At 37.0% G+C, this 18833-nt stretch overlaps 1 protein-coding gene across 3 annotated transcripts in view; it reads right to left on the bottom strand.

Moving 5' to 3' along the window:
- The window catches only part of Brcc3 (BRCA1/BRCA2-containing complex subunit 3), a 30081-nt gene that overhangs the window by 7973 nt on the left and 3275 nt on the right, over positions 1-18833 (bottom strand). For all 3 annotated transcript variants that reach the window (XM_008842046.2, XM_008842047.2, XM_029567768.1), the window contains 6 exons: positions 18368-18487; positions 14512-14599; positions 13189-13277; positions 11962-12017; positions 4900-5031; positions 4122-4165 (listed from right to left, as the gene is read on the bottom strand). In XM_008842046.2, coding sequence (XP_008840268.1) covers positions 4122-4165; positions 4900-5031; positions 11962-12017; positions 13189-13277; positions 14512-14599; positions 18368-18487 — 529 coding nt within the window. The remainder of the gene's footprint in view (positions 1-4121; positions 4166-4899; positions 5032-11961; positions 12018-13188; positions 13278-14511; positions 14600-18367; positions 18488-18833) is intronic.

The following is an 18833-nucleotide window of genomic DNA, read 5'->3' as shown; positions in this document are numbered from 1 at the left end:
CCCCTGCCTTGGTGTCTGTGTCGTTCTTCCTGGATTCTGCTGGACGGAGTCTTGGATTGCGGCCAGTGGTGGCCCTAATGGGGACCCTGATGCTCCGGAGTTGTAAGTAAAAGACAAACAATAGTGCTAGCAAAGTTCCCCCTAAGAGGGAATGAAGGGAAAGGGATATGATTCTGAGGATTTAGACAGCATTATGGAACAGCTGAGAATTACTGACAATAAAAAGAAAAGGAAAAAGGAAAAGGTTGAGCCTAGTGCTCCTCCATGGGACAGAGACTGTCCGGAAGCCATGCCCTCCTTAGAGGGGAGCCGTCGCACGCTTAATGCGGGCATATGGCGCCATCTCGTGTCTAGTTATGGAGCTTTTCCAGTGTTTGATGATCAGAACAATCAAAGATATCATGAACCCCTGGACTGGAAAGTAATTCAGAGGTTGAAAGAATCTGTGGCTACTTATGGGATACAAGCAGCTTATACTATAACTCAGGTTGAAAGCCTTACTAGACGTGCTATGACTCCTTTTGATTGGCAAAATCTTTGTAGGGCTGTTCTTTCAGGGGGCGATTATTTGAATTGGAAATCTGCTTACTTGGAATATTGTGTAGAACTAGCAGCTGCTAATGCAGCCAATGGCCAGCCTGCATGGAATGTGGATGTGCTTATGGGGCAAGGGGTTTTTATTAACAATCAGATTGGATATCCAGAGCGAGTATATATTTTCTAAGGTATTCAGTTCTAACGAGGAACCCTTTAATTAATGTTGCAGTACTACTGCTGTGTTAAATTCAATATCTCAGAACACCACTGAGGCGTTGGAGAAAAAATTATTCGTGCAGTTGAAGGCAGGCCTACTTTTGGTAAATCAAAGAGTAGATTTATTACAGGAACAAGTGGATATCTTAGGGCAGTTAATGTTTGTGGGATGTATTTATCATATGCCTGGATTATGAATAACCTCTGTGGAGTATCTTAATTTCTCTAAGGCAGGTAATCTATCTAGAGAACCCTCTACAGCTCTCCAAGGCAACTGGAGTAAAGATACAGGCATCAATTGTGGCGGTGAATGCTACAAGAGTAGAGATAGCCTCTATAGAAGACTGGATGAAGACCCTCCAGGGAGCCTTTTCCTTCCTCAAGGACCGGGGAGGGATGGCCATTTGGGGAGCCCTGCTGATTTGTGTGAGTGGATGTCTGATATGGTGCATGTGTAAAATGAGACAGAGGACAGTTGTCCAACAGCAGCTGCTCGCACAGGCAATGATGGCGTTGGATAATGGCGAATCTCCCAAGGTGTGATTAAGCATGCTGGATCGGTAGCCAAAGACGGGTAAGACCCCCTCACAAACATACCAACCTAAGACAGACTGCCAGCCGATGCTGCTGAACAGTTGATGACGGGTAAGGATGTTCTATGGATGGGGGCAACCTAAGGCAGGCACGATCCCGATGACCTTTAATAAGCGCGATCATGTGCTGATCATGTTCTGCCTGCCTGATTAGAGACGTCATCCCACATGACCCTGCTGCGTGGCCCAATGGGCTGCCACTCTGCCTGCCTGCTGCGTGTGTGTGAGCGCCCTGATTGGTCCTGGCTGGAGGGAGGGCTGTTGAGAATGCTATGTAAAGAGCTGAAGTGCGTAATAAAGAGGAAGAAGCTTGAACCCTGCCTTGGTGTCTGTGTCGTTCTTCCTGGATTCTGCTGGACGGAGTCTTGGATTGCAGCAAGCAACAAACATGGTTGTACAAGTGTCTCTATAATAGGATGAGTCCTTTGGGTATATGCCAAGGAGTGGTATAAGCGAGTCATATGGGAGGTTCATTTTTAGGTTTTTAAGAGTTCTCCACACTGTTTTCCATAGAGGCTGCACAAGTTTGCAATCCCACCAGCAGTGAATGAGCATTCCCCTTTCTCCACATCCTCCCCTGCATTTGGTATCATTTGTTCTCTTGATCCTAGCCACTCTGATTGGGGTAAGGTGATACCTTAGGGTGGTTTTAATTTGCATTTCCCTAATTACTAATGATGTTCAACACTTTTTAAGATGTTTCTTAGCCATCTTTATTTCTTCCTTTGAGAACTTTGTTCAGATCTTTAGCTCATCTTTTAATTGGGTCATTTGGTCTCTCAATTCTTTATTTTTTGAGTTCTTTACATATTCTGGATGTTAAACCTCTATCAGATGTGTCACTGGTGAAGATTATTTTCCTACTCTCTGGGTTTTCTCTTCAATTTTTTGTTTCTTTTGCTGTACAGAAGCCTTTTAGTTTAATGAGGTCCCGCTTGTTGATTGCTGACCTTGAGCAACTTCTGTCTGACTTAGAAAATCCTTTCCTAAACCTATATTAAGTTCATATATATTTTAAACATGATTATTCTCTTCATGTAGAAGACTGCACACTTCTGCTAAATCTTTATCTAGTTATCTCTCAATTTAATCTTTGCCAAAGGGTGAAAATCTGATGAAATTTATCTTTATCTATATAGATAATTTCCATCACCCCAAGCAATACCTTTGTAGTAAAATATGCCTTCACCCCCAGCTCCAAGCAGCTACCAATCCACTTGTTGACATTATACATTAGTTTTTTTGAAGGCAGGTATCAGTAGTTTGTTCTTACTACTTAAGTACTACTTCACTGCATCAGACATTGTTTGTTCACTCACCTATTGATATGCCTTTGGGTTACTTCTACCTTTTAGATATTGTAAACAATGCTGTAGGGAATATTGTATACAAGTTTATATTTGAAACTTGCTTTCAAATCTTTTAGAAATATCCCAGGAGAAAAACTTGTTGGAAATTTAGCCAACACTTTTCCCCAAGTAGTTGTATCATATGGAATTGTAAAAGTTTAAGCATGTCTGGAACATATTTTTGTGTAGGATGTCAAGTAGGACTCTACTGTCCCCTCAAGTAGAAACAGGATGCAAGTCCATGAAAGTTAAGACTGTCTCTTCTGCTCAGCAGTACAGTATTGTGCCTAGAAGAGTGTTTGGCAGAGAATAGTCACATAAATGTTTTTAGATGAATAAACAAATGAACTGTCACTAATTAGTGAATTATCAATCCTTTTTTATTGATTTGAAAATTTAGATTAAATATGAATTCTTTTATATACATGGGCCTATCTCTGGACTTTGCTCAGTTCCACTGATCTACTTACCTACTTTTGAGCTATTAGTCTATTTGTTAAATTATTGTGCCTTTAGAATATGTTTATATACCATATATTACTAGCCTTAACTCTTTATCATATTTTATCCATAGACAGAATGATGGGCTAGATATACCAAGTCATGATTTTCTTTTCTTCACAAAGTAATTGCCTATTATAGTCACATTAGAAAGCTTTTGATTCTTCCTTATTGGTGACTTAGCCTGTAAATGTTTTTTTTTTATTTTAATCTTTACTTTTTTCTCAGACAGGGTCTCAGTATGTAGCCCAGGCTGGCCTGAAACTCTCTATGAAGACCAAGCTGGCCTCAAACTTGTGGCAATCCTCCTGCCTTCTGCATTTCTAGTGCTGAGGCACCCAATTCAGTCAACAAATGGGAGAATTGGGGCTAGCTGGATAGTAGGTATAGCTGGGGATGTGTGTGTTGGAGAAAGTTAATTAATATGTATACTATACTAAGCCTTTTGATTCTCAGCCTTGTACAGGAATTCCTTCTCTATTCATTCACATGAAAAACTTCTTCCCTCATGCATTGTCTTTCTCTTTCAATTCTTACCATAATAAGTCAGTAATAACATGATGAAACCAGCTTATAATGGCGCATTGCTAAAATTTCAGGAAGTTATTGAGCTTCCATTCTATAAGACCATGGATCCTGGGGTTCCCTGAGAGATGCTGGTTAAATATTGATCAGGATGCCACTGAGCAGGCCTACTGTAAAGCTCTTCTAGTATTTCCTCCTATCTTGCGCTAGGTCATATTTACACTATTTAAGGGTCCATATAGTTCTTAGGAAATGTTAGAAGCAAGATTAAAGCTCTTGGGAAAGCAAATACCAAGCAAGGTAAATTGTACCCATCATTTTAATCACTTACACTAAAATTGCTTCTGTTGGTGAGCATTTCAGAGATCACTGCATATACTCCAGAAAAAAAAAATCTTACCTGAGCCATTATGGATCTTGGTTACTGAGTCCAGATGTGTAAGGCTAAAGGGATAAAGTAGTTTAGTAGCAAAGTTGCAATGAAGGGCAAACAAAAGTGGTCATGTATATAACAACACCCTAAGGTACATCAGACCTTTGCCAATTGGATTAAATAAATGTGATGATTTAAGTTCTCACTACCGGTCATTTTAAAGTGATTTGGGGAATATAACTTTATTCAAAAATTATATAAGATAATTCAGAGAGATAATTCTGAAATTACTGTCTCTTACTAAAGATATCGATACACTATACATTTACTGGAAAAAACCTAGTACTCAACAATGGGACCACTAAGAAGCTGTGCTTTATTTTATTTTCACAACCAGAAAAGAGTGTTTTCCCTTGAAGGACACCAAATTATATGAGGTGGGAAAGAAATGTTAAAGGGATCATTACAGGGCACTGGAGAGATGCCTCAGTGGTTAAGAGCACTGGCTACTCTTGTAGAGGACCCAGATTTGGTTCCCAGCACCCACATGGCAGCTAACAACTGTCTAATAACTCCCAGTTCCAGGGAATACAACACTCTCTTCTAACTTCCGCAAGCATTGCATAACATAGGTGCACTTATATACATACAGGCAATATATTCATATATATAAAATTTAAAAAAAAATAAAATATTTTTTAAGGCTGCTGTGAAGCTTCCTCATACACAGGTGGAAGGAAATCCAAGCTGCTAAAGGTAAAGAGTCTTCAGTAATACAGGCAAGAGGTACAAAAAGAGTCTTTACCTGTGAATCCTCCTATATGCATCCTGTTCTTCCTGACACAGGATCTTTGGCAACTCTACTGCTGATTCAAGGCACACTTTCCCAATGGTGACATGAGGTACAATGTGGATTGGAATTTCAATTCTCTCATACCTGCAAGACAATCAGTTTAGGTCCCATTTTAACCCTTAGTTATAAGTTCTTTACACTTTAAATGAGACTTTGGAATATGGAGTGCTTTAAAGATTAAGCATTACTGTAATTTGTTAAGTGGCTCAATTTGAAAGTGGATAGAGTTTCAACTGGACTTTTCTGGAGAACAAATCAGAAGTCTATTTGTATGCTCAATAATCTGAATCCACTTCTGCAATTCAACAGATGCTTCTGGGAACTCAAGGTTATTAAGGCCAGCTAAGCTACTCATATTAAAAAAAAATTTACTAATACTGCTTTTTAGTCAGAAAGTTGCCAGTAAAGTTGAATAAACTGATTCCAAAGCTCTATGAAGAGGAACTACAGATTCTTTGGTGACTTCATCAGATTAATTTTGTAGATGGTATTACTCATTTAAATTATGAGCAATTCTGTCTTTCACATGCAGAACAATAGACTTTGTAGTTGAAGAAATGATTTATTTGTTTGAATGTAAATATTTGCTTTCTTGGGGCTAGAGAGATGCCTCAGCAGTTAAGAGCACTAGCTGCTCTTCCAGAAGACTAGGGTTCAGTTCCCATCACACACATGGCAGCTAATAACTGTCTCTAATTCTAGTTCCAGGGGATACGTTGCCTTCTTCTGGTCTCTGTGAGCATTGCATAACATGGGTGCATTTACACACATGCAGGTATTACACTCACACACATAAAGTAAAAATAATAAATAAAAAAATTTTAATCTGAAAAATGAGAATTCTTAACTTTTTATTTTCTCCTATAGAAGAAAATAAATAAGACATTCATGTAGACTTCCTTTTTCACGCTAGAATGGAAGAAACAGATAGGCTTGTCCTGAAGCCAATCTACCTGCACACACTTCTTATTCCCAATATGCCTAAACTCTACGTAACAAGAGGTTCAATGGAGAATCCAGGCTGGAAGCCCTCTGCATTGTGAGGTCAACGGGTACAGGATAGTAAAGTAGAATAAGATCTAATCTTTGTTTTCTCTTCCTGCCCAGAAAAGTATCTCTAGGTCCCATGTTACAGCTTAAATGGAACATACATGACAGGGAATTACAACTACCCTTTGCTTCTCCATACTCAGATAATCAGGGAAGAGTTCATGAAATAATATACCATAATGGTCTTCTGAAGTAATACTCAATGACTATTACTACTGATGGAAACACAAAAATGTCAGTCTACTGCTCTTGTCCACTTAATAAGGCTGCCAACTAAATCTGCTGGGTGCATAGGCAGAAATAGTCCCAAAAGTCTATTGTGTTTGGACACACATCTTCATAAATTCCAAGAGGAAACTGCCAGAATAATCTGACATATCAGCTGACCTAAAATTTTAATCCTAGGACCAAGATAAATAGAGATCTAAAGCTTATGACAGAGCTCTGCTTCAGTTAATTAACTAGACGGCTATGACCAATCTGCCTATTGCGAATAACTAAAATTCACTGAAAAAACAAAATTGTCTGTTAGACGTTACCAGAGTTACTAAGACAATAAAAATTACAGGGCCAATAACTAAGAAGGGAGAAAATTCCATAGATGAGCCTGAAAAGGTACATTATGATTCCAGAGAAGGAAACTTATAGGATAAAAAGTTGAAGAGTTTTCCAAAGTACTGATGTGTCCATGGTGAGAAAATTATAGTTGAGAGTATGCAAAGGTAGAGAAGCTGTGTTAAACCATCCCCAGACATTGGCACTTCAACAGTAAACATACAGGAACAGAAACAGACTACACTATACAGGGACAAGCACACCCAAGAATTATCCTAATTCCTAACTGGATAAAAAGTGATCTGGTAGTTCTCCTACCAATTAAGATATAAAAGTCACCAAAACCCTTTTTCTCACAATAATAAGAAAAGAACAGATAATCAAATATGAAGAAAAATATCAGTGAAGTGTGGATAGTAGGTTAACTTCGCTGGGGGCAAGGAGAAACCAACAGAGTTTGTAATCATGTGACAGACTGAAACCTGTAAAAGCCTCAAACATGGAATTCTTCCCTATTGCCAAATTTAATCCACATGATGTGCTAAGAACATGGAGACTGAGAGTTGAGCTGGAAAACAGAGAGGTCTTCATTATTTTATGATTTTTACATCTAAAATTCATGTTGTACATGGAAAATATGCTAATCGTTGCACAGATATCACTCTACCCTAGAAAAAAGAAATCAGAAAATAACTAAAGTAGCAATATAGCTATGACTCAGGTAACTTCTGACTTGATAGAAATGACAAACCTTCTAACCTATACAAAATACTCCAATAAATAACCAAATAATACCTTTTTTTATTTTAGAAAGTATCTCACTATACAGCTCAAGCTAGCATGGAACTCAGTATTTCATGCTGGCCTCAAACTTGTAATCTTCCTGTCTTAGCTTTCCTGGTGCTTGGATTATAGGTCTACATTACCATGTCTGGCTCATATCTACTCTCAAATGCACATGGAACTCTCCAGAATAGGCCACATGTTAGGCCACAAAACATTTCTCAACAAATTCAAAAAGATCAAAATTATATGAAGTATCTTTTCTGATCATAATATATGGAAACAAGAAATGAATGGCAAGAGGCAAATTAGAAAACCCACAGATGTAAATTAAACAAGATGCTCTTAACCAAACAATTGCTTAAAGAAGTCATAAGGGAAATTAGAAGGAACCTTGAAACAAATGAAAATAAAAACAGTATAGTAAATCTGTTATGAGATAAAGCAAAAATAGAGTGATGCTGGAAGTTAATACTGCTTTTATAGCCATGAACATGTACATTAAAAAAGAAATAGAGGCAGTAAGATGACTCAGCAGGTAAAGATGCACAAACCTGATGACCTGAGTTAGATACCCAGGATCCACTGAGAGAACTGACTCCTAAAAGTTGTCCTCTGACCTCAACATGTGTGCCATGTTATGCATACACGCACACACACACACATACACAGACACACGTAATAAATATTTTATCATCTAGAAACCTTGTTAAACTCAAGAAACATAGATAAGGGTTCCAGAAAATTACCTACTTAACATCCTATCTCAAAACAAAATGAAAATGCAAGCACATTAAAATATAGTCACACATGGTGCTCCTTAATAATTAATAGATGTGAAAAACATTACCATTGAAATCGACCTGATGACTTTATATCCATGCTCAGATGCTAAGGAGCTCAGAAAGTAACTGTAACTAGTAATAATTAGATATAGAGATTAGAAACGCATATGCATCTTAGTGTCAGTTGTATTAAAAATGAAATGGAGATCTTTTTCAAGTTTAAAACCTCATTTAATTTTAAGTCTTATAGGGGTTATATGGAGTACAATATTGTATAATTGTATTAATTCAACTGTAAACCTAAAAATTTACAGCCAATTTTGAAAGAGATGCATCTTAGCTCTAGAAATTATTATTGAATGTGTTAATACTGTTATAATGAAATGCTTCTTCTAATTATATGGTTATTAAATAAATAATTAAAAAATTTAAAAAGACCAAAAAAAAAGAAAAAAAATTATTTTTATTTTATGTGTATGTCTGTATTGACTGTACGTAGGTAAGTATACCCTCGTCATGCAATGCCCACAGAGGACAGAAGAGGGAAAAATATTTTTAAAAGGATTGATGTTGATTTCCTTTAAATGTGTGGCAGAATTAACCATCTGTTCGTGGACTCTGGGAGATTTCAGATTTTTATCAGCTATTGAGTCATATATTTGGGGAGGTTTTTTGTGTGTTTTGTTTATAACTGTCATAGATTCCTTCTTCACAGTTTCAGATAGAAGATTCATTCTTACTGTAAAGCCTAGAAATTTCAGAATAGGATTTTTTCCTTTCCTCATTAAGGTGAGAACTTTCATTTTTTTTCATTTAAAGATAACACTTTATAGCTACTATTGAGTTAAACATAAGTATTGTACTACCATGACAGTCTATCTGATATCTGTGAGAACAACTAGTTAGGTTCAGATTGAAACTTCCGTAGCATTGTATGGGTGATGCTTCCAAAGTTAGTTTAGTTTTCAGTGCCTCTGTAGTGTTCTTTGGATGTTTCTTTCATGTGTGCAGCTTAGTGGTTACTAAGGAAAAGATGTGGCTTTTCTATTGTTCCATTTTGTTGTCAAGTATAGTAATTAGGATCAGATCTACGCTGAAGGTTGTGTTGGGAAATTTGTAAACAGTTTTGTAAAGTTGCTTCATCAACATCACTGTCATTACTAAAGGCAGCAGCAGCAAGAATTCTTTCAACTAATATCAATAATAACAACGTGCCCAAAAGCCTGAGACTGGAGCGATGGCTCAGAGGTTAAGTGCACTGGCTGCTCTTGCAGAAGACCTGGGTTCAGTTCCCAGAACCCACGTGGCAGCTAACAACTTTCCATATCCAGTTCTGGGGGAACACGACACCTTCTTCAGACCTCCATGGGCGTTGCACAACACGGGTGCACTTATACACATGCAGGCAATACACTCATACACACAAAACAAAGACAATAAATAAAATATCTTTAAAAAATGACTGGTGAAGTGGGATGGAGAATTGTTAAGACTGCTCTCCCTGAGCAAGATATGTGAGATTTAGCATTCAATAATATTCAAATAAAATGCCTGGTTCCCAAACTACTAACCCTAAAGTAAAATCTAAGCAATCACTTGGCTTCTTTTCACCTTAAAAATGGAAGAAATGCACATCTAAGAAAAATACAGAAAAAAATTAAGATTTCAGTAGATCAACAAATTAAGAATAGGATGTTGTGAAATGGGAATAACCACCAAACAATGAAAAAACTCTTGAGAATTAAAAATACAAAATTTCCAAAATAAAAAAAAAATCAATGAAAGGAATAGAAGATGCAAATCAAGAAAATATCTGGAATATTAAGACAAAAGAGGCAGAAAATAAGTAAAAAGCATGACTGAAGTCAACCTAGGACCTTTACTACCTGATGGGAGTTCTATAAAAAAGGAGAAATTGTTAAGGAATAGGGGGAAAAGGATTTGACATATCTGTCCTACTAAGTTATGAGGAAGAGAGCTTTAAGAGAAGAAGCTAGTGATAGACCCGATTCTATAAGGACTTCAGGCCCACAAGAAAACAATGTTAAAAAGAATGTTAATCATGAGTTCAGGACTTCTGCCTCAATTTCTACAACTATTATTAAGAATAAAACAGTCCATCCCTTTTACCCCCGTGGTTCTTTTCCATTTTCCTGGCTCTTGTGGTTACATCAGGATATAAACTCCTGTCTAAGGATTTGGTGCTAAGATTCATAAATGAAGGACAACATACATTGATAGTGTATGAAATTCATAAAAATTCAATTCAAAAACAAGAGAATAAAACATTTCAGACAAACAGGACTCAGAAAATTTGGCTCAAATGCACGCTATTCTTAGGAAGTTACTAGAAGATCTCTTCCAACAAAATCAAGAATCCAGACCATAGTTGGGCGTGGTGGCGCATACCTTTAATCCCAGCACTGAGGAGGCTGAGGCAGGCGTATCTCTGTGAGTTCAAGACCAGCCTGGTGTACATAGTGAGTTCCAGGCCAGCTGGGGCTACAAGGAAACTCTGTCCCAAAGAGACACCCCCCACACACAAAAAATCCAGACCACAATGGATCCAATTCAGGAGAATAAGTAATGAAAATCCCAGGATGTCATTCGAGCAGTAGGCCTAGGGAAAATGTCAGGTGTGAGTAGGATGGTTTCATGGAATAATCCTAGAAAAAGGAGGGGTTCCCACCATTTTTATATTAGCCCTAAAACTTTAGAATGAAGGGCAGTGATAAAAGAAAAATAAGGGGGGAAATCTATTCAAAACCCCATGTAAAAGCAAAAAGCAAACCAATCCTAAACAAAACAAAAACTATGTAAGAAAGCAGAGGCATAGTATACTACTTAATATACTAATTAGTACACATGTATAGTAACATAGTACACATTAGTTAGCTGAATAGGGAATGATTACCTAATAATAATGAATTTATTTTCTATTTATATAATTAACCAATAAACAAAACAGAAAATGCACTTGAGTTGTAATCCAGAACACAGATGTTTACAAATATGAAAATTTAGTGATAGTTAAGAGACAAAACAATATTGCCCACTGTCAATTGTTAATAAAGAGACAAACTCCAGCCGGCTGTGATAGCACCTGTCTATAAACCCAACATAGAGGAGGTACATGCAGGCGGATCATGAGTTCTAAGCTGTACTGGAGTATATAGCAAGACCGTGTCTCAAAGCACAAAAGAAATAAGAGGCAAAATTCAGTAATCAACAGAATGAAGAATAGTAACGCAGAGGTGGGGTGGTATCAGTGAGCTTCATCTTCATCTGAAACAGCAAGATAAAATAGCATAATGGATACTAGGTTTTAATGGGGAAACTAATCCATGCAAACATTTAAATAAAATAGTTATTCTGAAATGATCTTTATGGCACAAAAGGCAAGAGCTGCCATCTGCATAGTAAGTGCTTGTCCAATATTCATGAGGCCCTGGATTCCATCCTTAGCACCACTAAAACAATTTATGTCACAGTAAAGAAGTATCTACATACAAGAATCTATAAATTTCTTCACATTTGCCTTATGTTTCACAACACACCAGAGAAATGAAAAGTAGCAGCGCAACACAGCTTGGAAAACATGGAGCAAGAGTATAGTGATATAACTATAATGAAGAGACGATTTCTACGACTCCAGCATCCTAGACTTTTACAATACACAAGCTGCTAAACAGATTCTAATTCTTCTTAGACTTGTTAATGGGTATAAGTAGAAATAAGTATTGTTAGTATCTTAACAGTGAGAGAAATTAAATGAAACAGAACAACCAATTCCATGGACTAGCCATTAGCTCATCAACAGTGACATCTCTATCATACTTACTCTGAGCTCTTTTGGGCTTGTATAGATTGGAAGCAGGTGTAGAGTACCCGACCAGTCTATTTTTAAAAAACAGAAAGAAATGTTACACATAAAAGGACTTCTTTGGTTGTTGTTTTATTTATTTTTTTGAAACATAATACTTGGCTATCTTTATACAGTGTATACTGTAGCAACTCAATACATGTATACAATGTGTAACAATTAAATCAGTATAATAAGCATTTCAGCCTTCAACCATTAATCATTTCCACGTTGGTAATTTTATAGCAATTTAGTAGACTCTAATGTAAAACTCAAAGGCCTCTATGGAGGTATTAGGCCAAAAGAAATTTCAAAGATGACAGGATATGCCATAAATCAACGAGAAGGATCATATACATAAACACAGGCCATAACCAAACATCTGTTTAGGGGACAGAATTGTTAACAAATATGAAAACTAAGAAAGCTGTCAAACTCAACAACTATTTATGATGACAATAAGCAAATTTATGATGAAAAGCTAAAAACATTAAAAAAAAAAGTATAACATTCCAGACACTGGATTCTACTATTTCTGACAAAGAGTAAATTTTAAAGAATATTCACTATTATCAAAGTTACCATCTCCACTCATGCTATGGTCAAATCTTCATCTCTTGCTTAGCTTACCAGCAAGGTATTGCCTACCTGGTTTTCCTGATGCCATTAATTCCATCTTTCCCCCTCTATAACCCTGTCCAGTCTGTTACCAATACAGTAACCTCAGCAATTCTATTAAAACATAGCCACTAGTGGCTTCCTAATTCAGAAGCAAAGCCAACGCCTTAGAAGAACTAGTTCCCATTACCTTTCAGATCATATTTAGGATGACCAAATGAGACATTATCCAAACCAGAACACTTTCAAGAGAGAAAAAGGCTAATGAAATAGAACACTGGGATGTTAGTATAAAAATGAGACTCTCTGAGGCAAACTGGAATATATGGTCACAATCTTCCTCACTCTGTTTACAGCCACACCAAATTCCTCAATATTCTCTAAAATGCCACACTCACCTTAGGGTCCTTTACATTAGATATTTCCTCTGTTTGAGATGACTGTCCCCTAAAAAATACTTAAGACTTGCCCCCTTACCTTCCTCATGTCCTGACTCAATAGGACTTCCCTGCCAGTCTATTAAAACTGCAGAGAGATTATTCTCTAGTCTGTGTCTACCCAATGTATAAACACGTAGACATAAAATACCTTTGTGTTTTTGTCTTCTATGAAACAGGAAAAAATAAGTCCTACAAAGCCTTGATCCATCATCTGGTACATGGCTTGTGTACGAACATCTGAAATATAAATAAAAATATCCTGTCAATTATTTCACAGATTTGATTTAGAGGTATCAGTGGTAACTAGTTATCAATTATTCTCCCCCAATTCTGCAGACAGTAAGGGATTTATCTTAAGAAAAATATGATTGACAAAGAATAAGTACTTTGTTAGGTTAAGGAAGTATTATGAAAAGTTTGCTATCCAGTAGTTAACTCTAGGCTGCTTAGTCTAAGAATGGGTATACTAGGAAATGTAGGCTAGAAAAAGAAATTGAAAACTTCAGCTAGCCCCATAACTTGATAATTTCCTCCACAGAAACTCGAAGAGAGGTTTTGGAAGTGATGAAAATATTTCCTAGGAGAAAAGCCTTTTAATTAATAGTTTCTAAGAAAATGCTACTAAATGCAAAACTAGTACTAAGCAGATTCTCAGAGGGAAGCATTATATAGAAGTGATTGAAATATAACTAAATTCAACAGAGTATAAATTAACATACTGCTTTCATCCAGAAAGCCTTAAGGAAAAAAAAGCATAAGCTAAAACAAACATGTCTTAGCAATTTATATGATACAGATTTAACTTCAGCTCCGCTACTTAACTCTCCAAGGCCTGTTTACTTTTCCATACAATGGGAAGATCTTTAACCTGTAGGTTACTTACTATAAGAATTAGAAGAGAGAACATCTGTTAACCATCACTGTTCATGAATATTAATTCACTCTCCCCCCAAGTAATTTTACTTTCTAGAAAAGCAGGTAGAGACAAAAATTAACCATGATTCTCAAAAATGAGTAAAGAAAAAATAATAATTACATTATACTGATTAGAAAAGGGATGCGGATATGAACTAAGAGCCCCAACAGCTGTTTTTATATATTATATTATATGCATTGTATATAATACACAATAGATTGTAAAATTCAGTTTTGCAAACTTTACCCTTAACACCCATGAATCTTCAGAATGGGACTATACTAAAGAGCAATGGTATCTACCAGTCAGAAATTTTTAGTTACATTTTATTTTGGTATCAGCTGATTATCAGGCTTTAGTCTTTATTTCCTGAATATAGTTAAAATTGGAAAGCAAAATTTTATCTCACTATGAAGAATAATTAATAAATATGGCAAAATAATGACATTGGCTTAAGGATAGTCAAAGTTGGTTTAAAATAACCATGATCTATGTAATGGAGGAGAAACAATATGCATTTGAGGAAAATAAATATTGCAATCTCATAACACTTACCAACATGTGAAGGCCAAACTGTTATGTGAGGATGGGAATGATACCAGCCCACAACTCTCATGGGACGACCCGTTAGTTCAGCCAATCTGTATGTTTGTCAAGGGAGGTATTTTTCAAAATGTGAAGAAAATTCTGATGTTTACAATAAAGGTTCAAAATACATATTGAAGTATGATTAGAATAATTAACAATGAAATAAGACTGATGCTCAGAACTTTAGTCAGCTTTTTCTTTAAATATAATTCGATGGAGCCAGAGAGGTAGCTCAGCAGTTAAGAATACTGGCTGCTCTTGCAGAGGACCCAGGTTGGATTCCCAACACCCACATGGCAGCTGACAACCATCCATAATTCCAGTTCCAGGGGATCTGACACCCTCTTTTAACCTCTTCAGGCATTGCATGACATGGGTGCACCTACCTACATGCAAGCATTACACTCATACACATAAAATAAAAAAAAAATAGATAAAACATTTTAAATATAACTCGTTTCTACTACTGTATATATTTACATCTTCTTACTCCAATTGTGCAAATGTTTGATCACTCAAATCCTTACTATTGTTATCTGCAAAGAAGCTTCAGAAGTCACTTATATTTTCAACTTGACAATCTTGTCTTCTCTGTCTAGTTACAGTTTACTCCTGGTTTGGGAAAAGAAATACAAGAAATAAAAGACTGTGTGTGCGTGCGTGCGTGCGTGCGTGTGTGTGTGTGTGTGTGTACATGCACGCTCTGCAGGATAGATCCCAGGCATTAGGCATACTAGGCAAATGATCTACCTCTGAGCTATACTTCAAGCCACAGGAATGTTTCTATTCATTCATGTCTCTCTGGCAGACTGTCAATGTTAACAATAGCAAATATAGTGGCTGCAGACAACATGAACAAAGGTCTCCCAGTTTACTCTTCTCTGTCCTGTAAAATGCTGGCTAGTTTTCCTACAAATTACCTGTATTAAAACACAATTGCCATTTTGATTCAGGTGAGATGGAATCTCAGTGTACGATTAATTTACATATTTCTGATGGCTAAATACAGGTTACTTTAAAAATACTTATTGGACAATCATGTTTCTTCTTTTGTGAACATGAATCATGCAAGGTAAGGAGGAGATTAAGACCAGATCAGTGATTGGCAGGGTTTATTAGGTGTGGCAGGAAGGAGAAACTGGGTGTGACTATGAAAAGGTAGTATGAGAAAACTGTTATACCTTTAAAGATTGTTGTGTGTGCGCATGCATGTGCGCACATATATGTGGGTGTGCATGCCAATGGTGCACATGTGAAAGTAAGAGGACAACTTTGTGGAGTTGATTCTTTCCTTCCACCTTTACATGAGTTCCAGGGATGGAATGCAGGTCACCAAGCTTACACGGCAAGTAACCTTGCATGACTCATGTTTTTTATAATGTAAAAGTTAGCTGGGAAAGGATGGCTCATACCTTTAATCCCAGCACTCAGGAGGCAGAGGCAGATGGATCTCTCTGAGAAGGAAGCCAGCCTGGTCTACATAGTGAGTTCCAGGCCAGCAGGGACTACAGGGAGACCCTGTCTCAAAAAAAAATCCAAAAGCTATACAGTCATGACTGATAAAACTGGCCATATGAAAATATAAAAACAACTACATTATGGAAAACTCACATCATACCCTGACTAAACAGAAGAAAAATCACTACCTTTTTTGAAAAAGTCCAATTTTCTTAATATATAAGATATATTATTGAAAAAATTATCAAAGGAAAATAAAAGGAAATAATAATCTTAAAATTATCACTGACTTAAAAACAAAAACCTAAAATTTACTCATATACATATACAAATTAAAATTGAAAGAAATAAGACTATTTCATTTTTTATTTTTGCAAGTCTACCTATATACCCCAGCCTGGCCTCAAACATATGATCCTGTTGTCTCTACCTTGTAAATACTGGGATTACAGGCATGTGCTATCACACCCTGCTTGACATAATTTCCTTCCTCCTTTCCTTTCCTTTCCTTTCCTTTCCTTTCCTTTCCTTTCCTTCCCCTTCCTCTCTCTCTCTCTCTCTCTCTCTCTCTCTCTCTCTCTCTCTCTCTCTCTCTCTCGTTGCTAGCCAGATTAGCAACATTGAAAAATTTTGGTAACACAGACAAATCATGTAGCTGAGACATCATATCTGGGGCAATGTCATAACACCCAGGCCTCAGCTTCACATAGGGATGGAGACTTGTGGTAGCTGTGGAAGCTGCCAGGCAGTTGGAACGGCAGTTTCTTCATAAAATAATTGATTCCTTATGGCCCAGCCTATGTTCTCTATCTACAAAGATAATCACACTATTTGGGATTCAATAGAATGTCTGAATATTTTAGAAGATGGTAGCAAAATTTTCAAAGCTGTGACTACTAAAATTCATCTGATGAAGAGGTAGCTCAGCATTTCAATCAGGTAAATTTACTTATTCTTAAATTTACTTCATCAGTAAGTAACCATGAAGTGCTTGAAAAACAGGGAAGATAAAATCAAGTAGGCCATGTTAGGAGAAACTGTTGATAATTCTTCCAGACAAATATAGATTTTGAAAGAGTTAAAGCTTGCATTTTCTAGTGACAAGATTGCTACATTAGGGGCCAGAGAGATGGCACAGGAGTCAAGAGCACTTGCTGCTTTAGCAGAAGACCCAACCAAGTTCATTCCCCAGCACCCACATTAAGTGGTTCACAACCACCTGTAACTCCAGCACCAAGGGATCTGACAGACACCCTTTGTGGCTTCTGACGGCAGCTGCACACATGCAGCATGCATGCACAAGCGCACACACACGTGCACACACAAGTAAAAACAAATCTTAAAAAAGAAAACAAATGACAAGGGCTGGAGAGGATGTGGGGGAAAAGGAACTATTAATAGAAGTGTAAACCGTTTCATCACAATGGAAATCAGTATGGAAGCTCCTTAAAAAGTTAAAAATATAACTACCACGTGACCCAACTATACCACTCCTCAGCATATACCCTAAAGGACTCTATATCCTATTACAGAGATATTTGCTCATCATTGTTCACTGCTGCTCTATTCACAAAAACTAGGAAACAGAAGCAGCTTAGATGTCCATCAACTGATAAACATAATAAAACTGTGGTACATCTGCACAATGGAATATTATTCAGCTATTAAGAAAAATAAAGATATGATGTTCACAGATAAATGATTAAAACTTGGGAAAAAACTGTACTGAATAAGGTAACTCAGGCCTGGAAAGACAACCATCATGTTCTTTTTCATATGCAAATCCTGGCTTATAATTTTTATATATGTGTATTTATGTGGAATGAACGTGTGTAGATGAAAGGAAGCCAGAAAGGAGCCTATGAGAGGGGGAAGGGAAGGTAATAGAACACATGTGAAAGTGGAAAAGGAAATATTGGGGAAGGGTTATAGTGGGGATGGGCAACAGGAAGATTGTGGAAGTGAGAGGTTGGAAGGAGGGGTCAACTGAAACTAAGTATGTAGGAAAACATGATAAGGAAACTTGCTGTGTTGTAATTTTTCAAAAAAGGTGGAAGGCACCTGAGAAACAATACCCTACATTGTCCTTTGACTTCCACATGCACCCACAGACATGTGCACCTGCATACACACACACACACACAGAGAGGGAGAGAGAGAGAGAGAGAGAGAGAGAGAGAGAGAGAGAGAGAGAAATTTTGATTAACCAAACAATTAGACCTAAAGGGCAAATATGAAAAGTGGAGAACATTCACCAGGAAGAAAATTTGGGAAGCCACCTGAAGTCAGATGGCTACAGCATTTATAGCAGTGTGACCTGGAAGCCCCAGAGTACACAAAGTTTCTTATGTATTAGAAAGGATATTTCTGCCTCTGTTGAGGCTGCAGAAAGCTGCTCTGGAGAAATTTCTACTCGGTCCTTTCTCTTGTCAGAACGTCTCAAGATGATGACAGAATGAATGTGGACAATTCTGATGGTATCAACCTAAAGAAAAAGCCACAGATATGGTTACTTCTGTCTCTGGTCAACAACACTTCTCTCTCCAATCTGTCAGTTATAGGATTGTATTTTATTACAGTAGCAAGTTAAGGATTTTAGAAAATTGATAGTTTTGTATGAATGATGAAACGTTTTAACTTTATTTTGCCTTTTTGAGACAAGGTCTCATGTGGTCTAGAAGTCAGCTTTAAACTTGCTATGTAGTTGAAGCTAGCCTTGAACTCCTGATCCTCCTGCTTCCATCTCCCAAGTGCCGGAATTACAATCACGTATTACTATGCTTAGCTAATAAATGGTTTAAATGCAACATCTGTCATTCAAGATATATATA

This window comes from Nannospalax galili, unplaced genomic scaffold (genome assembly GCF_000622305.1).
Source record: "Nannospalax galili isolate Female #2095 unplaced genomic scaffold, S.galili_v1.0 scaffold880, whole genome shotgun sequence".
Classification (NCBI taxonomy): Eukaryota; Metazoa; Chordata; class Mammalia; order Rodentia; family Spalacidae; genus Nannospalax; species Nannospalax galili.
Note: the sequence above shows the minus strand (reverse complement) of the source record. Positions and strands in the feature narration are given on the sequence as shown.